The sequence below is a fragment of the Lampris incognitus genome, chromosome 2 (assembly GCF_029633865.1).
Source record: "Lampris incognitus isolate fLamInc1 chromosome 2, fLamInc1.hap2, whole genome shotgun sequence".
Lineage (NCBI taxonomy): Eukaryota > Metazoa > Chordata > Actinopteri > Lampriformes > Lampridae > Lampris > Lampris incognitus.
Genome location: NC_079212.1, coordinates 45268574 through 45291772, shown reverse-complemented (window position 1 = coordinate 45291772; position 23199 = coordinate 45268574). Strand labels below are relative to the sequence as shown.

At 47.4% G+C, this 23199-nt stretch overlaps 1 protein-coding gene across 1 annotated transcript in view; it reads right to left on the bottom strand.

Annotated features, from left to right (window-relative positions):
- The window catches only part of plxna1a (plexin A1a), a 463752-nt gene extending 441424 nt beyond the window's left edge, over positions 1–22328 (bottom strand). The window contains 1 exon segment of the mRNA XM_056274696.1: positions 21144–22328. Coding sequence (XP_056130671.1) covers positions 21144–22328 — 1185 coding nt within the window.
- Between the last annotated feature and the right edge of the window lie 871 nt (positions 22329–23199).

Sequence of the window (23199 nt, the reverse complement as noted above, 5' to 3'; positions counted from 1 at the left end):
CCGTTGAACTGCATGCAGCAAATGTACACAACACAACACAACACAACACATTGACTCAGTTTCAGCTGCTGGCGAGCCAAACTAGCATACTCTATCCATGTAATTGAGGCCATCTGATGCTTCTAAACCATGTTGCTGAGCTGAATGTTGCGGACTATAATCTGTGTTATCTGGACCAAAGCCTGTCCTGACAGCCATAATCCAATTATTACAGACCTCTGTAGCGATTCCCCCAAATATGGGTCTCGGTGAAAAACCGTTACACATGGAGAGAGCAGAAAGTCTCAGAGGAGCGCGACTATGGACTTTGTGCATCCAGCATACATGCATTAGCCTGGGCACTAATGTCCAAACATACAAGCGCACGAGTAGCATATGTGCATGCAAATGCAGAAAAAGACATCCATACACCCGAGGGGGGGGGGATCACATATGCCTGTTTTTTATACCTTATTCTGCACACTCCATCTGAAAAAAGAATATAATATAATCTAGCATATTGTCATTTTTTGAGTTCTGCCTAGCAGAATAGGCCTGTAATGAATGTTTAAGTATTCTCATGTATATAATTCCAACCAGATTTTTTTTTGAACCCCCCCCCCATTGTACTTGGCCTATTAACCCACTCTTCTAAGCCATTCCGATCGCTGCTCCACCCCCACCCACCCCCCTGCCAATCCAGGGAGGGCTGCAAACTACCATACCATGTCTCCTACAATACATGTGGAGTCTCCAGCTGCTTCTTTTCACCTGACTGAGGAGTTTCACCAGGGGGACATAGCACATGGGAGGATCACGCTATTCCCCCCCAGTTCCTCCTTCCCCCCCCGAACAGGCGCCCAGACCGACCAGAGGAGGCGCTAGTGTAGTGACCAGAACACATACCCAGCTTTCCACCTGCGGACACGGCCAATTGTGTCTGTAGGGATGCCCGACCAAGCCGGAGGTAACACGGGGATTCAAACAGGCGATCCCCGTGTTGGTAGGCGACAGAATAGACCACTACGCAACCCAGATGCCAGGTTTCCAACCAGATTTCAGGGTTAATTCTTCCATCTATCCATCCATCCATTATCCAAACCGCTTATCCTGCTCTCAGGGTCGCGGGGGATGCCGGAGCCTATCCCAGCAGTCATTGGGTGGCAGGCAAGGAGACACCCTGGACAGGAAACCAGGCCATCACAGGGCTCACACACACACGCGCGCGCGCGCACGCACGCACGCACGCACGCACGCACGCACGCACGCACGCACGCACGCACGCACGCACGCACGCACACACACACACACACACACACACACACACACACACACACACACACACACACACACACACACACACACACACACACAGGGACAATATAGTACGGCCGATTCACCTGACCTGCATGTCTTTGGACTGTGGTTGGAAATACATTTGCTAAAGTCAGATAAAACGTTAACACTTAAATAATAAAAAAGTTCCATAAGTCGTAATGTTGAAATTATAACACACAGTTGAGAACATCTTTGTGCCGCTCTGCTATGACCATCTTCAGAGGTGTAACTGAAGTTGCTGTAGATCTGACTGCAGCGGTCTATCGGGCCTCTCTGAATGTTGTCACCGTTCTCAGCCGTCCATCTGCTCTTCCTCTCTGTACTTCCTGTCTTCACTGTATCATCCTGAACACATGTGTGTCTGTGTGCATGCATGTGTGTGAATCAGCTACCCCGCATACACGTGTAGATCTCAATGCCTTTTAGCTCCACGGCGGAGCACGCCGTGGAGCACGCGCCGAGCAGCAACAGCACCACCGAAGAACACAAACACAGCTGGGAGCGACTGCTGAGGCGACCAATCCTTCCTGACAGCAGAGGTGCCACACTGCATGTGCACCCACATGCACACACTCGTATATGCATGCAAACATGAGCACGATGACACACTATGTAGGAACTTCCAACAAACATGAGCACATCTGTGTTTGTACAAGCACATGCATGCATTCATGCAAACATGCATGTAGTTGCATTTTCAAAAATGTGCACAGACACACAGACACACAGACACACACACACACACACACACACACACACACACACAGAGTATAACTGCCTATCAATAAACCTGTACACTCTTCTTTAGACAGCACGGGTCATAGGAGTCTGTGAAGCCTTCCCAGTTAGACGACAGAGGGAGAGATGCTTTTCCATGTGCTCAGAAGATGAGAGCTTTTTGACCCAGTTAACTGGCTGTGGGAGTCACCAGTTTAATATGCTCCCCCTCTACTGGACTGAGAAACTCTCAGATACAGATTTGATATGGTGAATGTTCATCCATCCATTATCCAAACCACTTATCCTTACTCGGGGTTGCGGGGATGCTGGAGCCTACGCCAGCAGTCATTGGGCGGCAGGCGGGGAGACACCCTGGACAGGCTGCCAGGCCGTCACAGGGCCAACACACACACACACACACACACACACACACACGCACATACACGCACGCACACACACACACACGCATTCATACCAAGGGAAAATTTAGTACGGCCGATTCACCTGACCTGCATGTCTTTGGACTGACACCCACACAGAACACGGGGAGAACATGCAAACTCCACACTGGGGACGACCGGGGACGACCCCCAAGGTTGGACTACCCCTGGGCTCGAACCCAGGACCTTGTTGCTGTGAGACCACTGCGCTAACCACTGTGCCACCCTGCAGGGAATGTGGTGGTATCATATTCTAAGGCTGAGCTTGATACAGTTACTAACCTATTATTATTATTGCGATTATCATTATTAAGTCAGTAAACAAAAAATTGGCCAAAGAGAGTCTAAACCAGGGGTCCCAAACTCAAATAACTGGGGGCCACTGAACAAGTGGTCTTGTGGAGGAGGGCCGGTGCAATAGGGAAGAAGACAAAACTGTTCGGCTATAGTATAACCGTCACATCGCTTTCCATTATTTCAAATTTTTCAGAGTTTTCACATGAATAGGTAACTATGTACATAGTTTAGCCTGGCCCAGGCCTACATATTTAGCCTACTTCTTGCCAGACACCTGGCACTTCTTCTGCTGACACCAGTGAGGCACATTTGCTTTCAGGGACTGGGCAGTGGACACCCTGAAGGCAGCCTGGAGATGTTCATTGGTCAGTCTGGACCTATGCTTTGATTTATTAAAGTTCATAGTTGAGAATAGTTTCTCACACAGATAAGTGCAGCCGAAAACACACATGACCTGCCTGAACAGTTTGGACAACTGTGGGAATGTTTTGGGAAGCATTCTGAGAAACTGTCCAAGCATCTCCTGCTTTCCTTGTGCCTCTCTGAACTCTGCCTTGAGCTCAGTGTTGCACTATGAGCTGCATGTGAAATGTGCTTGGAGCACGGTCCACATCAGAGGACAGGCGGTCTGCAAAAAGTGGAAAGTGCTGCTGTGAGTCTTAAAATCAGAAAAGCGACGCTCAGACTCCTGCTGCAGACTGTCAGTGGCAGTCACCTACTCATCAGCATTAACTCTGGCACCGTCATCAGTAACTGACTGGCATGTTGGGAAGTGGACAAATCTTTTCTCTGTGAGCCATTTTCCGTAAGCCGAGTTTCACAGAGAAGGTTTTCACACTATCAAATGTGACAGTGACAAGCTGGTCTGGCCCCTGTCATTTTAAATTAAGAGTGTTAAGTGCCTGTGTGATATCAACTAAGAAAGCTAAATCCATGAGCCATTTGGGATCATCAAGCTCAGGAATATGTAGCCTGCCTTCTGTCATGAATTCTCTGATCGCCTCTCAATTCAAAAAACCTTTTCAGGACACTGCCCCTGCTCCACCAGCGCACTTCTGTGAAGTACAACACATCTCCATATGTTGCATCCATTTCCTCCAGAAACACACAGAACTGCTGGTGTTGTAAACCTCTTGATCGGATGTAATTAATGCATTTCACCACAACAGTCACAACACTGTCAGATTTCAAGCATTTGCTGCAGAGTGCCTGCTGGTGAGTGACGCAGAGCAAAGCAATTGTGGGATCTACACTCTCTTTCTCCTGCTTTCTTTGAATCAGTGCTAATAGCCCATTTTTTCTTCCCATCATTGGCGGGGCACCATCAGCGGTGATTCCAGCCAGTGAAGACCAGCACCCTCAATTGCATTGCACAGCACCTGAAATATATACGTGGCTGTAGTCTTTCCCTGCATTGGACATAAAGTTAGCAGTTCTTCTGATAACCCAAAACGGTCACTGATACCCCTTAAAAATATAGCGAGCTGGGGTAGCGTGGCGGTCAGTTCCGTTGCCTACCAACACGGGGATCGCCGGTTCGAATCCCCGTGTTGCCTCCGGCTTGGTCGGGTGCGAAGCCGGGTGTGGGTATGTGTCTTGGTTGCTGCACTAACGCCTCCCCTGGTCGGTTGGGGCGCCTGTTCAGGGAGGTTGGGGGAACTGGGGGGAATAGCGTGATCCTCCCACGTGCTACGTCCCCCTGGTGAAACTCCTCACTGTCAGGTGAAAAGAAGCGGCTGGCGACTCCACATGTATGGGAGGAGGCATGTGGTAGTCTGCAGCCCTCCCCGGATCGGCAGAGGGGGTGGAGCAGCGACCAGGATGGCTCGGAAGAGTGGGGTAATTGGCCAAGTAAAAAATCAATATATATATATATATATATATATATATACACTACCGTTCAAAAGTTTGGGATCACCCAAACAATTTTGTGTTTTCCATGAAAAGTCACACTTATTCACCACCATATGTTGTGAAATGAATAGAAAATAGAGTCAAGACATTGACAAGGTTAGAAATAATGATTTGTATTTGAAATAAGATTTTTTTTACATCAAACTTTGCTTTAGTCAAAGAATCCTCCATTTGCAGCAATTACAGCATTGCAGACCTTTGGCATTCTAGCTGTTAATTTGTTGAGGTAATCTGGAGAAATTGCACCCCACGCTTCCAGAAGCAGCTCCCACAAGTTGGATTGGTTGGATGGGCACTTCTTTGAGCAGATTGAGTTTCTGGAGCATCACATTTGTGGGGTCAATTAAACGCTCAAAATGGCCAGAAAAAGAGAACTTTCATCTGAAACTCGACAGTCTATTCTTGTTCTTAGAAATGAAGGCTATTCCATGCGAGAAATTGCTAAGAAATTGAAGATTTCCTACACCGGTGTGTACTACTCCCTTCAGAGGACAGCACAAACAGGCTCTAACAGGTACTATTTAATGAAGATGCCAGTTGGGGACCTGTGAGGCGTCTGTTTCTCAAACTAGAGACTCTAATGTACTTATCTTCTTGCTCAGTTGTGCAACGCGGCCTCCCACTTCTTTTTCTACTCTGGTTAGAGCCTGTTTGTGCTGTCCTCTGAAGGGAGTAGTACACACCGGTGTAGGAAATCTTCAATTTCTTAGCAATTTCTCGCATGGAATAGCCTTCATTTCTAAGAACAAGAATAGACTGTCGAGTTTCAGATGAAAGTTCTCTTTTTCTGGCCATTTTGAGCGTTTAATTGACCCCACAAATGTGATGCTCCAGAAACTCAATCTGCTCAAAGAAGTGCCCATCCAACCAATCCAACTTGTGGGAGCTGCTTCTGGAAGCGTGGGGTGCAATTTCTCCAGATTACCTCAACAAATTAACAGCTAGAATGCCAAAGGTCTGCAATGCTGTAATTGCTGCAAATGGAGGATTCTTTGACGAAAGCAAAGTTTGATGTAAAAAAAATCTTATTTCAAATACAAATCATTATTTCTAACCTTGTCAATGTCTTGACTCTATTTTCTATTCATTTCACAACATATGGTGGTGAATAAGTGTGACTTTTCATGGAAAACACAAAATTGTTTGGGTGATCCCAAACTTTTGAACGGTAGTGTATATATATATATATATAGGAAGCTGAGCATTGTCATTGTCACATCTGTGCGTTCATCAAGTGCCAACGAATAGTGCGTACAATCATTTGCTTTAGTGCACAGCTGTCTGTAAATGTTGCCTGGTCTGTTCTGCCATTGTATTCGGGCTGAAACTGATGTTTCCAAATAAAGACGCCTTCTCCTAGCAAACGATATTCGCTACCTGCAGCATGCAGTCTCCCAGAAACTGCCCCTTGGTAAATGGCTTGCCAGCCTTCTCTACGGCCTCGCATACCACCTAGCTAGCCTCGACTGCTAGCATCACGGTCTTGTTCGGCTCTGTGAAAAAAGTTCTGCTGACAGGACAGACTTTCTGCCTCTCCTTGCCTCTGAACCGGTCACAGTCCTCTGCGTGTTTAGTAGTGCCATGTCGCTTCAGACTGAAATGCATCAGGACGGCAACTTCGTCCTTGCAAATTAGACAAATCGCAGGTGCATTAAATTCAGTGAAGAAGGAGTCGCATGTCCATTTCTCTTGGAAGTGTCGGTGATCCTGTTCAACTTTTCTTCTGGCTTTGAAAGTCACATTTTTACAAAACATCTGCAAGCAGTGACAACAGTTTACCTTAGCAAGCTCACGTGAGATATTTCACAGTGGGCTAGCCCACTGGGTTTATGTACTCGCGTTGCCTGCCTCGTGTGTGTGAGCGAGAGTGAGAGCGAGCTTGAAAACGGATATAAGACTACGTCATCTGCAACTACTAGCCCCACAACTAATCTTAACTGAGCACTTACATGTTTCTGTCTTTAGTTCTAACCACACAAAAAAAAAAACACAAGGGTACTATGCAAAACGGATACGTGGTCCGGATCTCTTAATAAATCTAAAACACGGCGTGGACGGCACAAACTGGCCGGACGTGGCCCGCGGGCCGGTGGTTTGAGACCCCTGGTGTAAAGACATACAGTATGTATTCATACGGATATCCCCCAGTTAAACAAAAGCAATTTGGGATTTCCAAACTTGGTTTTAGAACTGCATGGTGGCAGGAGCACGGGGTGCATCTGAATTCTCGCCGACCAAAGACGGTTTCTTCAGAATCAGAATCATGTTTATCGGCCACGTTGGTTTGCACAAACATGGAATTTGACTGGTTTCGTGGCTCTCTGTGTACTTAACATAGAATAGCAACACTACAACACAACAGTCTTCCGATATATACATATGGATTGATTATATACAGGTGAAATAAGAGGTGATAAGGTGCAGATAATATATCAGAGATGCTGAAATAGATGTCAGCAGCTTACTTACATACTACATGCTGAGGTAGATGGACATGACAGAGAGTACCAGTATACGTACAATGTACAGTACAGTATACACAACATGGTTGGATTTATTTGACAGTGTTAAGCATTCATTTGAATGACAGCCCACGGAAAGAAACTATTTTTATCTGGTTGTTTTGGGGTACAGTGCTCTGTGGCACCTACCAGAGGGGAGGAGTTGGAACAGGTTGTGACCAGGGTGTGATGGGCCTGGAGTGATGTTGCCTGTCCATTTCCTGAGTCTGGAGTGTATAAGTGCTGACTGGAGGTCAGGTTGGCACCCGTGATTTTCTCTGCAGACCTAACTGTCCGTTGTAGTCTGTCCCTGTCCTATTTGGTGGCCGATCCAAACCAGACAGTGATGGATGTGCAGAGGAAAGACTGGATTATTGCAGTGTAGAACTGAATCAACAGTTCCGGAGACAGGTTGAATTCCTGGAGCTGGCAGAGAAAGTACATCCTCTGCTGGGCCTTGTTGATGATTGTGTCTATGTTGGATGCCCACCTTAGGTGCTGGGAGATTGTGGAACCCAGAAATCCGTAGATTTTCACCATGGACATCATGCTGTTGAGTATGGGGGGGTAGGGGGGGGGAGTTACGAGCGTGTTCAGCTCCAGGTTATTACGGCTGCAGCAGAGGGCCAGCTGATCAACCTCTCATCTATATGTAGACTCATCACAATCCCGGATAAGGCCAATAATGGTTGTGTCGTCCGCAAACTTCAGGAGTTTAACAGACGGGTCACCTGAGGTGCAGTCATTTGTGTAGAGTGAGAAGAGTAGAGGGGAGAGCACACATCCCTGGGGGGGGGGGCAGTGCTGATTGTCCGGGTGCTGGATGTGATTTTCCCCAGCATCACCAGTTTCTTGATAATGGCAGTGACCCAGATGTTTCCTTACCAGCAACGAGACACAGAAACAACCCTTTGCGATTTCAGTGTTTGCTCGTGTACATCATTCGTGCTTCAAAGTTTTCCAATAACTTGCAGTTGCTTGCCAATAAGCTGTTGATGGCAAAGACACACACTGACGAGGGAACAGAGATAATGATATACTGAATTATTTATCATGCTGCTGTAGTATTCATATGATGACTTCAGGGTGTCGGACAATATTTCACAATGACTCATTTTCTTTTCCTTGTTTATCATTAGAATGTCAGAAAACACAGAGCTGCATGGCAGGCCAGTGTCGTACATCATACATCTATTTATGTGGTAGCCTATATATATATATTTTTTCATTTATTTATGTGGTATCCTCCCTAAATCTCATTCCGTTTTTTACACTTAAGATTCTTTGAATTTCCCTGCAGTCACTGTAGCATGTTATCATGCATTTCATTGTGCACTGTACAATATATTAATGTGTATGTGACCAAAACTTGAAGTTGAAGGATCTGTTTTTGACAGTAAAATACAGAGCATTCCCTGTCGTTTCTTTCTGAGACCCAATTAGACCACAACCATGCAGATTTTCATTTACTTTGTCAGTACCAGGATTTCCCAATTTTTTTAGACACACTTCCATTCACAATAATTGATTTTGTGACAGTAAATTTTAGAATTGTGCCACAAATTTAGCAATTTTTCCCAATCTGTCACCATTTTTATTTGTTAATTCATAATTGGCTGTGAAGAGTTGCCGGATGGCTGGAAAACCACTGCAGAAATAGTGAGGGAGACAGCTAGGAAGGTATTGGTGTGTCATCTGGCCAGAGGACGGAAGACAAGGAGACTTAGTGGTGGAACGAGGAAGTACAGCAAAGTATACAGAGGAAGAGGTTGGCAAAGAAGAAGTGGGCTAGTCAGAGAGATGAAGAAAGTGGACAGGAGTACAAGGAGATGCGGCATTAAGTGAAGAGAGAGGTGGCGAAGGCAAAGGAAAAGGCGTACGGTGAGTTGTATGAGAGGTTGGACACTAAGGAAGCAGAAAAGGACCTGTACCAATTGGCTAGACAGAGGGACTGAGCTGGGAAGGATGTGCAGCAGGTTAGGATGATGAAGGATAAAGATGGAAATGTGCTGACAAGTGAGGAGAGTGTGCTGAGAAGGTGGAAGTAGTACTTTGAGGGGCTGACGAATGAAGAAAATGAGAGAGAGGGAAGGTTGGATGATGTGGGGATTGTGAATCAGGAAGTGAGGTGGATTAGCAAAGAGGAAGTGAGGGCAGCTATGAAGAGGATGAAGACTGGAAAGGTGGTTGGGCCAGATGACATACCTGTGGAGGCATAGAAGTGTTTAGGAGAGATGGCAGTGGAATTTTTTTTTTCCCTTTTCAATTTTTCCCTTTTTCCTCCACAATTGAATTTTGGCCTATTACCCCACTCTTCCGAACCGTCCCGGTCGCTGCTCCACCCCCTCTGCTGATCCAGCGAGGGCTGCAGGCTACCACACGCTTCCTCCGATACATGTGGAGTCGCCAGCTGCTTCTTTTCACCCGACAGTGAGGAAATTCGCCAGGGAGATGTAGCGCATGGGAGCATCACGCCATTCCCCCAAGTTCCCCCTACCCACTGAACAGGCGCCCCAACCGACCAGAGGAGGCACCAGTGCAGCGACCAGGACACATACACACATCTGGCTTCCACCCGCAGACATGATCAATTGTGTCTGTAGGGACGTCTGACCAAGCCAGAGGTAACACGGGGATTTGAACCGGCGATCCCCGTGTTGGTAGAATAGACTGCTATGCTACCTGGACACCCCAGCAGTGGAGTTCTCAACTAGATTGTTTAACGCCATCTTGGAAAGTGTGAGGAGTGGAGAAGTATACTGGTACCGATTCTTGTGAATTAAGGGTGGCGTGAAGAGTTGTAGTAACTACAGAGGTATGAAGTTGATCAGCCACAGCATAAAGATATGGGAAGAGTAGTGGAAGCTAGGTTAAGAAGAGAGGGGATGATCAGCGAGCAGCAGTAAGGTTTAATGTCACGAAAGAGCACTACAAACGTGATGTTTGCTTTGACGGTGTTGATGGAGAAGTATAGAGAAATCTGGCGACCGATTTGTGTGTTACGCCATCTTGCGGCGCCGCCATTACTGCAGTAGCAAATCATAGTGAGTCAGTGACAGCAGCTTGGGTAGTTGGATTGACGACGTTAGGCAGCAGGCCCTAGTTACTGATTAAGGTACCTTATATGGATGGCGATCTTAACATTATTTTAAATATTATTTAGACATTGGTTAGCAATATCCAGCAATAGAGAATGAATGAATGGAGAAAAAAAAATGGACAACTTGACCATCCACCACATTTCGAGTGATGAAGTGCTATGTAATATACTACTGTACTAGCTAGCTGGCATAACCAATCAAGAGTTCTATTTAATCACTACAGACCAGTTACATTAGTAAAATTAAAAAATACGAATTCGTTCTGTTTCATAGGTATTCAAGATTACTTCATAGCCTGGCATGTGATGAGTAACAAAATGCACAACTGCAGGTCACTCACAGGGGTCAAAATTACCTGAGCTCCGGATGGGTTGGCCAAATATTGCACAGTACACTACCAGATGATAAACACGTCATTCTAAAAGCACCTGTCCAATACTCACAGTCTATTAACAACTATCATCATGTTGCAATAACACTGCAGAGAAAGGACCGCAAGGCTGTAGGTGTTAACTGTGACTGTATGGCCAACACAGGGAAGTGCTGCGGTCATAAAGCAGCGCTACCTTCCAAGGTGAAAGATGCTGTGACCCAAGGCGTAACATGCATGGCCTCCACTGACAAAGTGCAGGCCATGCATGTGAGGCCACTGACAAAGTGTGTGCCTGGAACCAATCTACCTGGATAAAGGTGGTGCCAGACAGTTGAAAACTGTGTTCAAGGGCCAGACCATGGATCTAGGGAAAGTACGAACGTTACCGCTACAGTATTTGAGACAAATGCGTTTGTCTATTTCCCCACTGGGGGGGGGGGCGCTATCCTCTTCCTAGTTTGGTTGCGCAATGGTTGACTTGCTTCCTTTGTGCCGTAAATCGCGCCCTCCTTTTCCCGTGAGATCGTATCCCGTGGCAGACAGAATTGCATAGTGAAAGTGAGGCTCACAGGGAACCAGTGTAAACGCTGATGGTGCCATTATTCTAGAGACACTAAACTGTGAAGTCAACATTTACTTCATAATAAATTAGAGCAGCAAAAAATGTTGTCTAATGCACCTTTAAGGCTGAAGTTGATTAAAAGAGCTATATTTCCGTCATCATTTGATTGACTGTGCTACAGCTAAATCTTAATAAGCTTCTTTCGGAAACTAGGTTTTGTGCCTGCACCAATTCCCGCTGCTGACATCTGACCTGGAACGACGGACAAAAGACAACGTGACGAGCAGCAGCAGACAAAGATTAACGACAGGAACTTGCACACTCATAACCCTGCTGCAAGTATTTATTAAGTGATGTTGCACAGGTAGTCGACTTGTTCAGGATATTCTCCAACATAAAATAAATGTGCTGCTTTCTTTTCTTAATGTTTTGGGTCCCGATCCCATTAGCCGGCACCTCAATACGTAGAGGTTGGTGTTGTCTCCGTTTTTGAGTGGCAGTAATTAACCACATTTCTGGAGCGAGACGGGAGGAGCTTCATATCCAAAAGTTTTGGACAAACAAAAAAAACACATTTTCCAAAAAGTCTCCAACACATCAGAAGTGAGGCTGCACACAACATAACTTCCGTTCCATCCATCCACTATCCAAGCCGCTTATCCCAATTGGGGTCACGGGATGCTGGACCCTATCCCAGCAGTCATTGGGCGACAGGTGGGGGAGACACCCTGGACAGGCCGCCAGTCCATCACAGGACCGACACCTTCACACCTAGGGACAATTTAGTATGGCCGATTCATCTGACGGAAACGGATGATCCGCTGTGGTGACCCCTAACGGGAGCAGCTGACAGTAGTAGTAGTAGTAGATTCATCTCACCTACATGTCTTTGGACTGTGGGAGGAAACCCACGCAGACATGGGGAGAACATGCAAACTCCACACGGAGGACGATCTGGGATGACCCCCAAGGTTGGACAACCTCGTGGTTCGAACCCAGGCCCTTCCTGCTGAAGCGATCGCGCTAACCACCGCATCACAATGCCGCCCAACTTCTGGCCCATGATTCGATTATCCAGCAAGTCTTGTCAGCTCAGCTTATTACAAGATGACATCATTGCAAACATGTAGACACCCTAATCAAACTACGACCTTAATTGGATTATTCACCTTAATCAGATTATTGACTGCATGTAAACACAGTCAATGTTTGCAGGAGCTTGTGAATCTGTTTTAAAGCTTCAGGCTCACATAAAATCCTTGTTTTCATGACCCACGCTCATTAAATCGCTCAGCCTTGTGTAATGCTGATCCCACTAAAACGACCCGTGATCTATTTCGGCTCAAGAACCACTGTTTAATATCAGACGGTGTGTGTGTTTTCACCAAGAGGGCAACCTCCATTCATCAACACAGTCTAGATCTTTCCCACCCATGCTGCCATGTGTGTGTTCCAGCGCCGGTGATCCTTCCAGCGGGGCACAAGCAGACTGTAATGAGCCTGAAGGGGAGATACAATGGAGAGGCAGAGAGACAATGGACAGCTGCCTGGCATACACCACTGAGGGACTGGGACAGACAAAGAGAGAGAGAGAGAGAGAGATGTAGGAGGGGTAGGAGGCAAGATATAATGACCCAAGTCCGTGAGAGTTGGGAGAAAGACAAAAGACATGGACAGATATGCGGGCGCGCGTACACACACACACACACACGCACACACACACAGGCACGCACGCACACACACACACAGACACGCACGCACACACACACACAGACACGCACACACACACAGGCACGCACGCACACACACACACAGACACGCACACACACACACACACAGGCACGCACGCACGCACACACACACACACGCACACAGGCACACACCAACAAAACAGAACCAGCAGCAGTCTTGGAAAATGAACACATAATGCCACAGAGATAGTTGCCGGCCAGAGTTACAGTCTATCAACACTGATAAATATTAATAAATACTATTATGGTCTGTGACGGAGACAGAGTGAGAATGGAGGGGGGGCCGGGGAGGAAGGGGGGGAATCATGGCTCCAGAGAAGGGAGATAAAAAGTGAGTAAGAGGAGAGGGAGCGAGAGATGCAGAAATAAGAGCTGCAATAAGCCTTGCTCCTCTTCCTCGCCTTGCTCTCGTTGCGGACAGTTTTCCCAGTGATGTCCTCATTGTGTTTCTGTAGATGATGCAAACCTACACACAAGCAGCCACAGACCCACAAAGTACACGTCCTGCTCTTCTTATTGGCCCATCTTCCTCTTTCTTTGGCACTGTAGTTGTTTTGTCCTTTTCTTTTATCGTGGAGGGTGGGGTGGGGGATGGGGGGTGCAGGAAAAGAGGTGTGCATGTGCACGTATGCCGACAATACACTCCCAGAGAGGCGGATCGTCAGAGAAAAGAAAAAAAGGGGAAGTGAGGAAATTCTTAAACAACAAACATTTCAATGACAGCTCCCTTGCTCACTGCCTGTCTGCAGAGGAGCAGAGTTTCTGCCTCCTCCTACTCGGGCTGTGTTGGCCCGTGTGGTTACAGAGCTGGAGCGTCTTGTCACCAGGGAAGACTAATATGCTATCTCCACAGCAAGCCACCACACCAGCCTCTCCCTTTACAATTCGCTCTGATCCACGATAGAGTCGCCGCCCGTGTGGGCCGGAGAGGATGTGGTGACCGGCTGGTACAGCAGTTGGAATTGACGGTGAGAGGAGGAAGGTTGGGATATCCGCCCAGCGGGATAAATATGACTCACGTCAAAACTTCTCACCCTGCCAGAACTTCCCCCAGAGACTAGGACTCGGAAAACCGTTGCTGGGCAACGCAGGTAATGTTTTCACAATTATCATGGGAAATATTACACTGGCATCTTCTTACGTTTACAAAAATACCATGTTTAAGAGTCCAACTGGGGGTCATCACATTAAACTGTTTTTGTAAAATAAAGTATGTCGCGCATATCGGAGGCGGCCCTCAGCTGCAGGGAAATGAGAACGGCAACTTCGCCGCAGGGGAAACCAGAATGGTGGCTTCAACTGAGGGCTGCAGAGTGGTTACCACGGTCGCCTCACAGCAAGAAGGTCCTGGGTTCGAACCCCGGAGTTGTCCAACCTTGGCGGTCGTCCCAGATCGTCCTCTGTGTGGAGTTTGCATGTTCTCCCCGTGTCTTCGTGGGTTTCCTCCGGGTGCTCCGGTTTCCTCCCACAGTCCAAAGACATGTAGGTCAGGTGAATCGGCCGTACTAAGTTGTCCCTAGGTGTGAACGTGGGCCCTGTGATGGCCTGGCGGTCTGTCCAGGGTGTCTCCCCACCTGCCACCCAATGACTGCTGGGCTAGGCTCCAGCATCCCGTGACCCGAATTCGGATAAGCGGCTTGGATAATGGATGGATGGAAAGTATATCGCACCAGAACTAGTTTTAAAATAATATTTACTCAAATATTTCCGATATCGTTCTGTGAGAAATTTTTGAGAACAGATTTTATTTATCATTAATCTAAACATAATTGTGTGTCATGATATTACAATATCCAAGAGGACTCCTGTCTTCAACTGGTTATCTATGACTCCCGGAAGCCACATATGTTGGGAGTAGACCATGTCAGCCTATTCACCTTCAGCCAAAGAGTCTAACCTCTACCTTCAGGGAAGGGATATTGGTCATTGAAAGCTCAAACAGCCAGGCACAAAAATAGCCCTTCCCCAGAAGCAGCTATTGTACACTTGTCATACTGTTCTTTTCTTATAAACGCAGACAATACTATGTTGTCATGCAACTGTAAACTTGCCACGATACCCTTCAAGACTATTTACCGCATCTTCTTGACACTAGCACGTCACATAGGGATCTGAATTTTTAAAATACAGAGAATCTAAAACCTCAATTTCATCATATCTACATTACCTCTAGAGAGTTTGTGTTGGGCCTTAGTACCTAGTATGAGCTACTCACCAAAACATACGTTGGCCTGTCTTGCTTCCTACCTGCTACCAATCTGGTGCACATAAGAGCATCTGAATGGGCTAAATGAGTCCTAATGAGTCTTGAGGTCTTCTACTCAACACATGGAGGACCTTCTCAACTCTCAGGAACAGTGGTGTTTCACATCTGCGACACTATGCGTCCTTGTTAACCTCCGATACATGTGGAGTCCCCAGCCGCTTCTTTTCACCTGATGGTGAGGAATTTCACCAGGGGGATGTAGCACGTGGGAGGATCAAGCTATTCCCCTGAGTCACCCTCCCCAAACAGGCGCCCCAACTGACCAGAGGAGGCGCTAGTGCAGCAATGAGGACACATACCCACATCCGGCTTCTCACCCGCAGACGCGACCAATTGTGTCTGTAGGGACGCCCAACCAACCCGGAGGTAACACAAGGATTCGAACCGGCGATCCCCGTGTTGGTAGGCAACAGAATAGACCAACACAAAGAAGTCCATTCTTCTGCATTTACAAGAACTTTGTTCAAGCAGGCATTTATGGGAGGGATGGAGACAAAAACCAGAGGTGACACCAAAATGACTTACAAAAAAGAAAACACCCTCCATCTTTAAAGAAACGACAGACATCACTCTTGGTGTTGAAACTAACTCCATCCATCCATCCATTACCTTTACATATTAACATAACATATCCAAACATCATAACATACATTGAATCAGGTATTTTGTTTTTATTTTTGTCTATTTGTTGCTATATTACACTTTTTATAACTGACACTCAGCAGTCTGCACAACGGTCCTTCAGGTCAGATTGAACTGAATGATGTCTATGGGACTGGAGCAAGACTCACAACAGTTGCCTGGGACTCACTAACACAGGTGAGAAGGTGAACAGTGTGACATCATAAGTGATGTGCTTCTGTCTCACTTCTTTTGTCACTAAACGACTACTTATTTCTTCTATTTGAGGAACTAAGTCACCCGAAAAGTCGCTAAATCTGGCCAACAAAATCACCAAGTTATCGATAGCGGTTGCAAGCAGCTCAACACAGAAGGAGATAAAGGATTCGCAAGGGGCTGAACACAGTTAGTTCAGTTCTATATTGTCCCTGAAATTGTTGCTTTTCATAATTTTTGTCTTTGTTCGTCGTCCCTACAGAGATGGACAACATAAACCATGAGTTCGCCCTTGACTGAGTGAGGTCCTTTGAAGGTCCTAAAGTTGTGTGTTCATGCGGCAACATGAAAATCTCACTGGGTGACATTGCATAACTGGCCATTAGAGATTAAAATGTCATATGAATATCACATACGTCCTCCTCCGTTTTCCCATTACTGGCTGCAGCCAAGCATGACTGGCCCATTGGACGTTATTTTTAGATAACATCTGACGAGTCTACCGTGGTCACTCTGAAAAAAAGCTGAAGTGACAGTTGTTACACGACACGAGCTCGGCGCTAGCTAGCTGTCAGGGCCCGTGAAACATGTTGGTATGAGGCAGATGATAAATTCATCACGGGAACATCTCAATGGGCTAATGACACGACCTTGATCGATCACAAGCGGCATGGCAGATGTCCATAAAGGACAATCATGTAAACGGTTCCCTCATTATCATAATCAGATGCATAAATAGCTGAGATTACAAGGCTTCCTGCTGCTTGCACAGCCAGTGTGAGCATGTGACAGAGATGTCAAACGTTTTATATGAACATTGTAACTTCTAGCAATTGGATGACATACACACACGTAGCCAACTTCAACAGAGAAACAAGCTGCCCATGCTTGATATATTTAAAAATACCTTCTTTTTTTTTTGGAGTTTTTCCCACTTTTTCTCTCCAATTGCACTTGGCCAATTACCCCACTCTTCCGAGAGCCATCCCGGTCGCTGCTCCACCCCCTCTGCCGATCCGGGGGGGGGCTGCAGACTACCACATGCCTCCTCCCATACATGTGGAGTCGCCAGCCGCTTCTTTTCACCTGACAGTGGGGAGTTTCACCAGGGGGACGTAGCGCGTGGGAGGATCAAGCTATTCCCCCATTCCCCCTCCCCCCCGAACAGGCGCCCCAACTGACCAGAGGAGGCGCTAGTGCAGTGACCAGGACACATACCCACATCTGGCTTCCCACCTGCAGACACAGCCAATTGTGTCTGTAGGGACGTCCGACCAAGCCAGAGGCAACACGGGGATTCGAACTGGGATCCCCCTGTTGGTAGGCAACGGAATAGACTGCTACGCTACCTGGACACCTCCACCATTTTCTTTCAAGCGGCACGGTGGTGCAGTGATTAGCATGGTCGCCTCAAAGCAAGAAGGTCCTGGGTTCGAACCCCGGAGTTGTCCAACCTTGGGGGGTCGTCCCAGATCGTCCTCTGTGTGGAGTTTGCATGTTCTCCCCATGTCTGCGTGGTTTTTCTCCAGGTGCTCCGGTTTCCTCCCACAGTCCAAAGACATGTAGGTCAAGCGAATTGGCCGTACTAAATTGTCCCTAGGTGTGAATGTGTCGGCCCTGTGATGGACTGGCGGCCTGTCCGGGGATGTCTCCCCACCTGCCATCCAATGACTGCTGGGATAGGCTCCAGCATCCCATGACCTCGGTTGGGATAAGTGGCTTGGATAATGGATGGATGGATTTTTTTTTATGCCAGTTACCTGCTGAAACCACGCCTCTCCAAAATGTCTAACTAGCCATTCTTTCATTTCATTATAGGACAGAATACTTTGACTACTGATCTCGCTTTTTTCCCTTTTTACATGTTCCTGCTCTTTTGAATGCATAGGATTATACCATGGGTCATGAAACATTTTCTGCACACAGGGGACAACACCGGTGGTCAGTTATTATGAAGAGCTAAATAAAATTTGGTGGTGAAAGGATGCGGCACATGAAGGATACGACAGACAGGACGGAGAGAAGAGCTGGCAGACGGAGACAGGAGTACAGAGACCGGCCATAGCAGAGTAGAGATGAGAAGGATAAAACCAGATTGATGAAGATTAACTGAGAGAGTATCTGGGCGGCAGGATGAGACAGGTACATACGTCAGCCGGTTTGCTTGTCAGCACATCTCTCTCTCTCTCTCTGCTTGTCAGTCCAGTTGGTCTCAATACTTTAAGTGTATCAAAACATGCAGCTGTCCATTACTCATTCCTGCTGCTCCACCTCCCTCCGTCCTCTCACTGCTCTCCCTCTTCATAGTCTTTCTTTGTCTGTCCCACTCCTCTATGCTCTCCCTCTCTCTCCATTCTTCTTCTACTGCCGCGGTTCGCCCCCCTACCCACCTACCTACCCCTCTTCTCAACTCTCTCTCCTACCCTATAAATCTCCCCTATTAACTTCTGCCTCTCGTTCTCCTCCTTCTTACCCTTTCAGCCCCTCACCCCACCCTCTTCTGTCTCTTCACTCACCCCCCCCCTCTCTCTCAAATTTGCTTTATTGGCATGACTATAACAACTTTCTCTCTCTCTCTTGCTCTCACTCTCTCTCCCTCCGTCTGTCCTCTTTCCCATTTCATTACATCATCTGTTCAAACCAGAGCTGGCTTTATGAATCGAGTCCCTCCACCTTGCAGGATGTGCACACTGGCCTGGTCGAGCGATAGGAAAGAGTGCGGAGGGGACTCAGAGGCATGAGAGAGGAAGGGAAGGTTGGAGGGATGAAAAACAAAAAACAAAAAAAGGAAGGGGAGAGGGAAGAGAAGACAAGACAGGTAGGTCATTTGCTGCCAATAACAGTGATAGTCACGAGCAAGAGAGGGATATATATATATATATATATACAGAGAGTGAGAGAGAGGGAGATATATATATATATATATATATAGAGAGAGAGAGAGAGAGAGAGAGAGAGAGAGAGAGAGAGAGAGAGAGAGAGAGAGAGAGAGAGAGAGAGAGAGAGAGAGATACATATAGTATATAGACAGAGAGAGAGAGAGAGCGGGAGGGAGGGACGGGGGGGCAGATACTGTTAGAGAGACAGAGAGGTGGAGGGCAGCCCAGAGATTTATGACAGGTTGTTATGGAGCACCGACTGAATAACAGAAGGTGAGACCAGGTGAATTATTCATGAGCGAGACACGGCACTCTGTGTGTATGTGTGTGTGTGTCTGCAGAGGTGACAGCCCTGTGGATGACGGAAGTAGGAAAATCTACATGGGCACACACACACAAGTGTGCATGCATGCACAGATACTTGTGTACACACATAGAGAGGAGGAAGAAAAACTGGAAAGGAAAGTGAATGGATGGAGAGGGGGTAGCGGCAGGGGTGCTGGGAGCAGAGTTAAACTGAGCAGAGTGCCATGTTGGTTTACCACCAAACCCTGGGGACTCACAGTACATACCCTCAGGATAGCAGCGAGGAGCAAACAACACTCACACACTAAAACACACACACACACACGCACGCTCAGACATGTGTGTGTGGATTCGCAGCACAGTCACCTCCCTCGGCACTTCTCAAATATGTCTCTCGGACACCCCCCCCCCCCCCCGTCTGGCTCGTCTGTGAGAAAACACAAGCAGTCCACCACCTGTGGACTTTCCAGGTCATTCATATTCCAATGAGTAGAAGCGCGCCCAGAGATATGACTCAGCTGGCCTGGGAGTAAATCAAACCGCGGCCTCCTCTCGCAGGGCTCCGCTCCCCCTAGTCGCCTCCCATCGAGGCTAGACTACTCCGCTTTTAAATCAGTGGTGGAAGGGATTTTTTTTTCTTTCTTTTAAAAAGCTTTGACATTAAAACGAAAAGACCTCCATTTAATTATGAATCTTTCTCCACCTTTGAGGATTCCACATATTCCTGCAAAAACATCCACTGCATATTTTAACTACAGAGGAGCTCTCTCTCTCTCTCTCTCTCTCTCTCTCTCGTGCATGCAGATTCTGCAAACTAGTTTTTCTTGGCAGTTTCCACACACACACACACACACACACACACACACAAACACACAATCACACAATCACACAATCACACGCTTCCACCTGCCCGGCTACTCTCGGGTGACGACACCACCCACTGTACAGAACACTTGCAGCACCTGCTCCATCCGTTAAACATGCTGAGACGACAAATCCAAGTATACGCTGTAATTTATCACTGATTTCACCTGCTCAGTCCCCTTCAGACAGGAAAAGCGGGACGATATAAAGGTGAGGAGACAGGTTAAAGATGGGTTTTTAGGTCTTGAGGTTAGTGAGGCACGGACTGAGCAAAAAGGGGGCGCAACTTGTTGTAAATTGGATAAGGCTGCAGCACAAATCAATCACATCAACATACTGTAGATACTTCACGTCATACATAGGTGCAGTAGTACAATATATACTGCAACAACATTATGCATTCATTAATTATTTTAACTAAAAATGCAAGAAAAAAATGTAAGTACTTTGGGCTCTCATGGTACATACAAAAGCTGCAACCACCATCCTACACATGCAACAACCATGTTGTGCACGCACACATAAGCAGGTGCATCCCAGAAAGGTCTCCATTTAAGTGATGTAGCACTAAAAGTCACAGGCAAATCCAATACGAATCAAATGAGGACTAGGTCAACGTGCCTGCGGAGCTTTGCAAGCCATTGTCATTATGACGACAACATATCCACCTCCTCAATAACTACCGGTTGTCCCACAGAGGGCTGTGTTGGTAAAAAGTGACTTGGCTTGGTCTATTTTAGCTACACAGATGTAAATTAGGGGAAAAGCCCGCTCGCTCACACACACCCTCTCTCCCAGACACACACACACACACACACACACACACAGAGTTGCAGTATAGCCATCACAGTTATCATCATGGAACTGGAAATCACTGACCCAATGACACATCAGCCTTACACCTTACACGTTAAAGTCATCTACCCCACCACCATCATCATCATCATCATTTTATACTTAATTCTTGGACACTAGTGGGAAGTATGGTTGCATTAACAGAGAAGCCCAGTCTTACCGAGTTGATGCAGGCCAGCTCCTTGTTAAGCAGCCAAGGCAAGGAGAGTTTCCCCTCTCCTCTATAGCACGACTGAATCCTCTCTTTAATCTTCTCCTTTATCTTCCTCAGTGTGAACAGGCACAGAGCCGACTCCCTAGGTGGTTTGGCCCTGTTCTTCTGGCCCTGGGCAAAGACGATGAACAGAACCTCCTCGTGGTCCTGGATCCCCAGTGAGCGTGCCAACCGGGTGCCGGGCCGGGCCAAATAGGCATCCTGAACCAAGCGGTACTCCACTCCGTCCTTTGTGCATCCGATGGGGAACTCAACGTAGGAGTAAAACTTAGGATCATCAACGCATAAGCGGACAATTTTGGAGGTGAAGAACTGTTCACTGCTTGCGTCAGGCGAGGTGAGCTGGGTATCAAGCTGTAAAGTGAGGTAATACACAAACTGCTCGCTGTTGAAGCCATAGATGTAGTAGATGTCGAAGGCGGGGAACTTGGAGAGTGTGTCTGAGGGGATCTTGAGCTGCGAGGAGACGAACTCATCCTGGTAGACGAAGCTGAACATGTCGGCGTTTTCCTCGTTGGACATCAGCTTGCGGCTCGACAGTGTCGGGAAGTACTCGGACTTCCCGTCGATGGGCGTGCCCACAAATAGCTTCCCGCCCCCACCAAAAATATCCGGCGCAATCACCACGCCCGACATGGTGCCGGCCTCCGCCACGCTGGACAGGTAATGCTCTTTGCGGTGGTGGGGCTCGCCAAGCTTGAACAGGTCGTCCAGGCGCAGGAACTGACATATTCCCTGGGAGGTGCTCCCACAGGCAATCAGACGGTTGTGTGCGGCGTCCAGGAGAAGCAGTTTATTGATGTTAGAGGTCTGCACAAGCTCATGGGGGCAGGACTGGACGCCGGGCGGTGGGTAGCAGCGGGGATTGTCGGTGACTGGACCAGTGACATGGCACCGGAGCATGGTGAGGTTACTTGACAGCTTATGAATCCAGTTAACGGCGCCCAGGTAGACCTCTCCGGTTTTGTTGTGAATGACCAAGTGTGTGAGACCTCCCTCGGGTGGGGAGAAAGAGAGGAATGGGGAGGGGGAGGAAGAGGAAGAGGAGGGGGGAGGAGGGGATGCAGAGGAGAGGGAGAGGAGAAGTAGGAAGGGGAGGATGATAATGGACAGGTTAGGGTGGGAGGGCATGACGATGAGGGGGGAGGTGCAGTCTGTGCGTGTGTGTGTGTGGGGGGGGGGGGGGCGTGTGTTTTGCCTGTGTAATTCTTTATGGGGGGGGGGTCTTTCAGTGTTCTTAGGGGAGCAGATCTCCAGGGGACAAAATGAAGGATGCCGCGCTGCTCCTTTCCTCTTCCCCTTTCTTACTTATCCTTCCGTCTACAGTATCATCCCGTTTCTATCAGCCCTCCACCACCAGCCCTAGAGAGGGAGAGAGAAAGACAGAGGGGACATTAATTTGGCATACGGTAAACATTTACCAGCTAAAAGCCACATTTCCATAGATTTATGACAATTTTATTGTGAAGATGTTGCAAAATGCCTCCATTTGTTGGGCAACACACTAAATATTCAGCAGGAAACCTGGACACGGGCTGCAATACTTAAATCTAGAAAAAAAAGGGGAAAAAAACCCTAATAAGGGCACCATAGGTTACGTTTTATTGACTTCCCAAGTCTTGGTTTGCACCGACTGTGGAGCGCATCTCTTAAAACAAGGTAGGGGCAAACACTGCTCCTCCGTGCATCGATTGTCTGGAAGTATTAAAGGCTCCAGCAGACACGGCTCGCAAGCATGCACACACAACCACAGACTGAAATGAACCCATGGACCATACCACCCACACAAGAACACATGCAATGATGATAAAATCACGAACTCGTGTTCACACACACACACACACACACACACACACACACACACACACACACACACACACACACACACACACACACACACACACAAACCCTTGGGGTGAGCTGGTTGGGTATAGTGTACTGATAGCTGATAGAAGGTAAACATCCATAAATTGCGAGAGGTGCTGCAGGGAGAATCCTATAC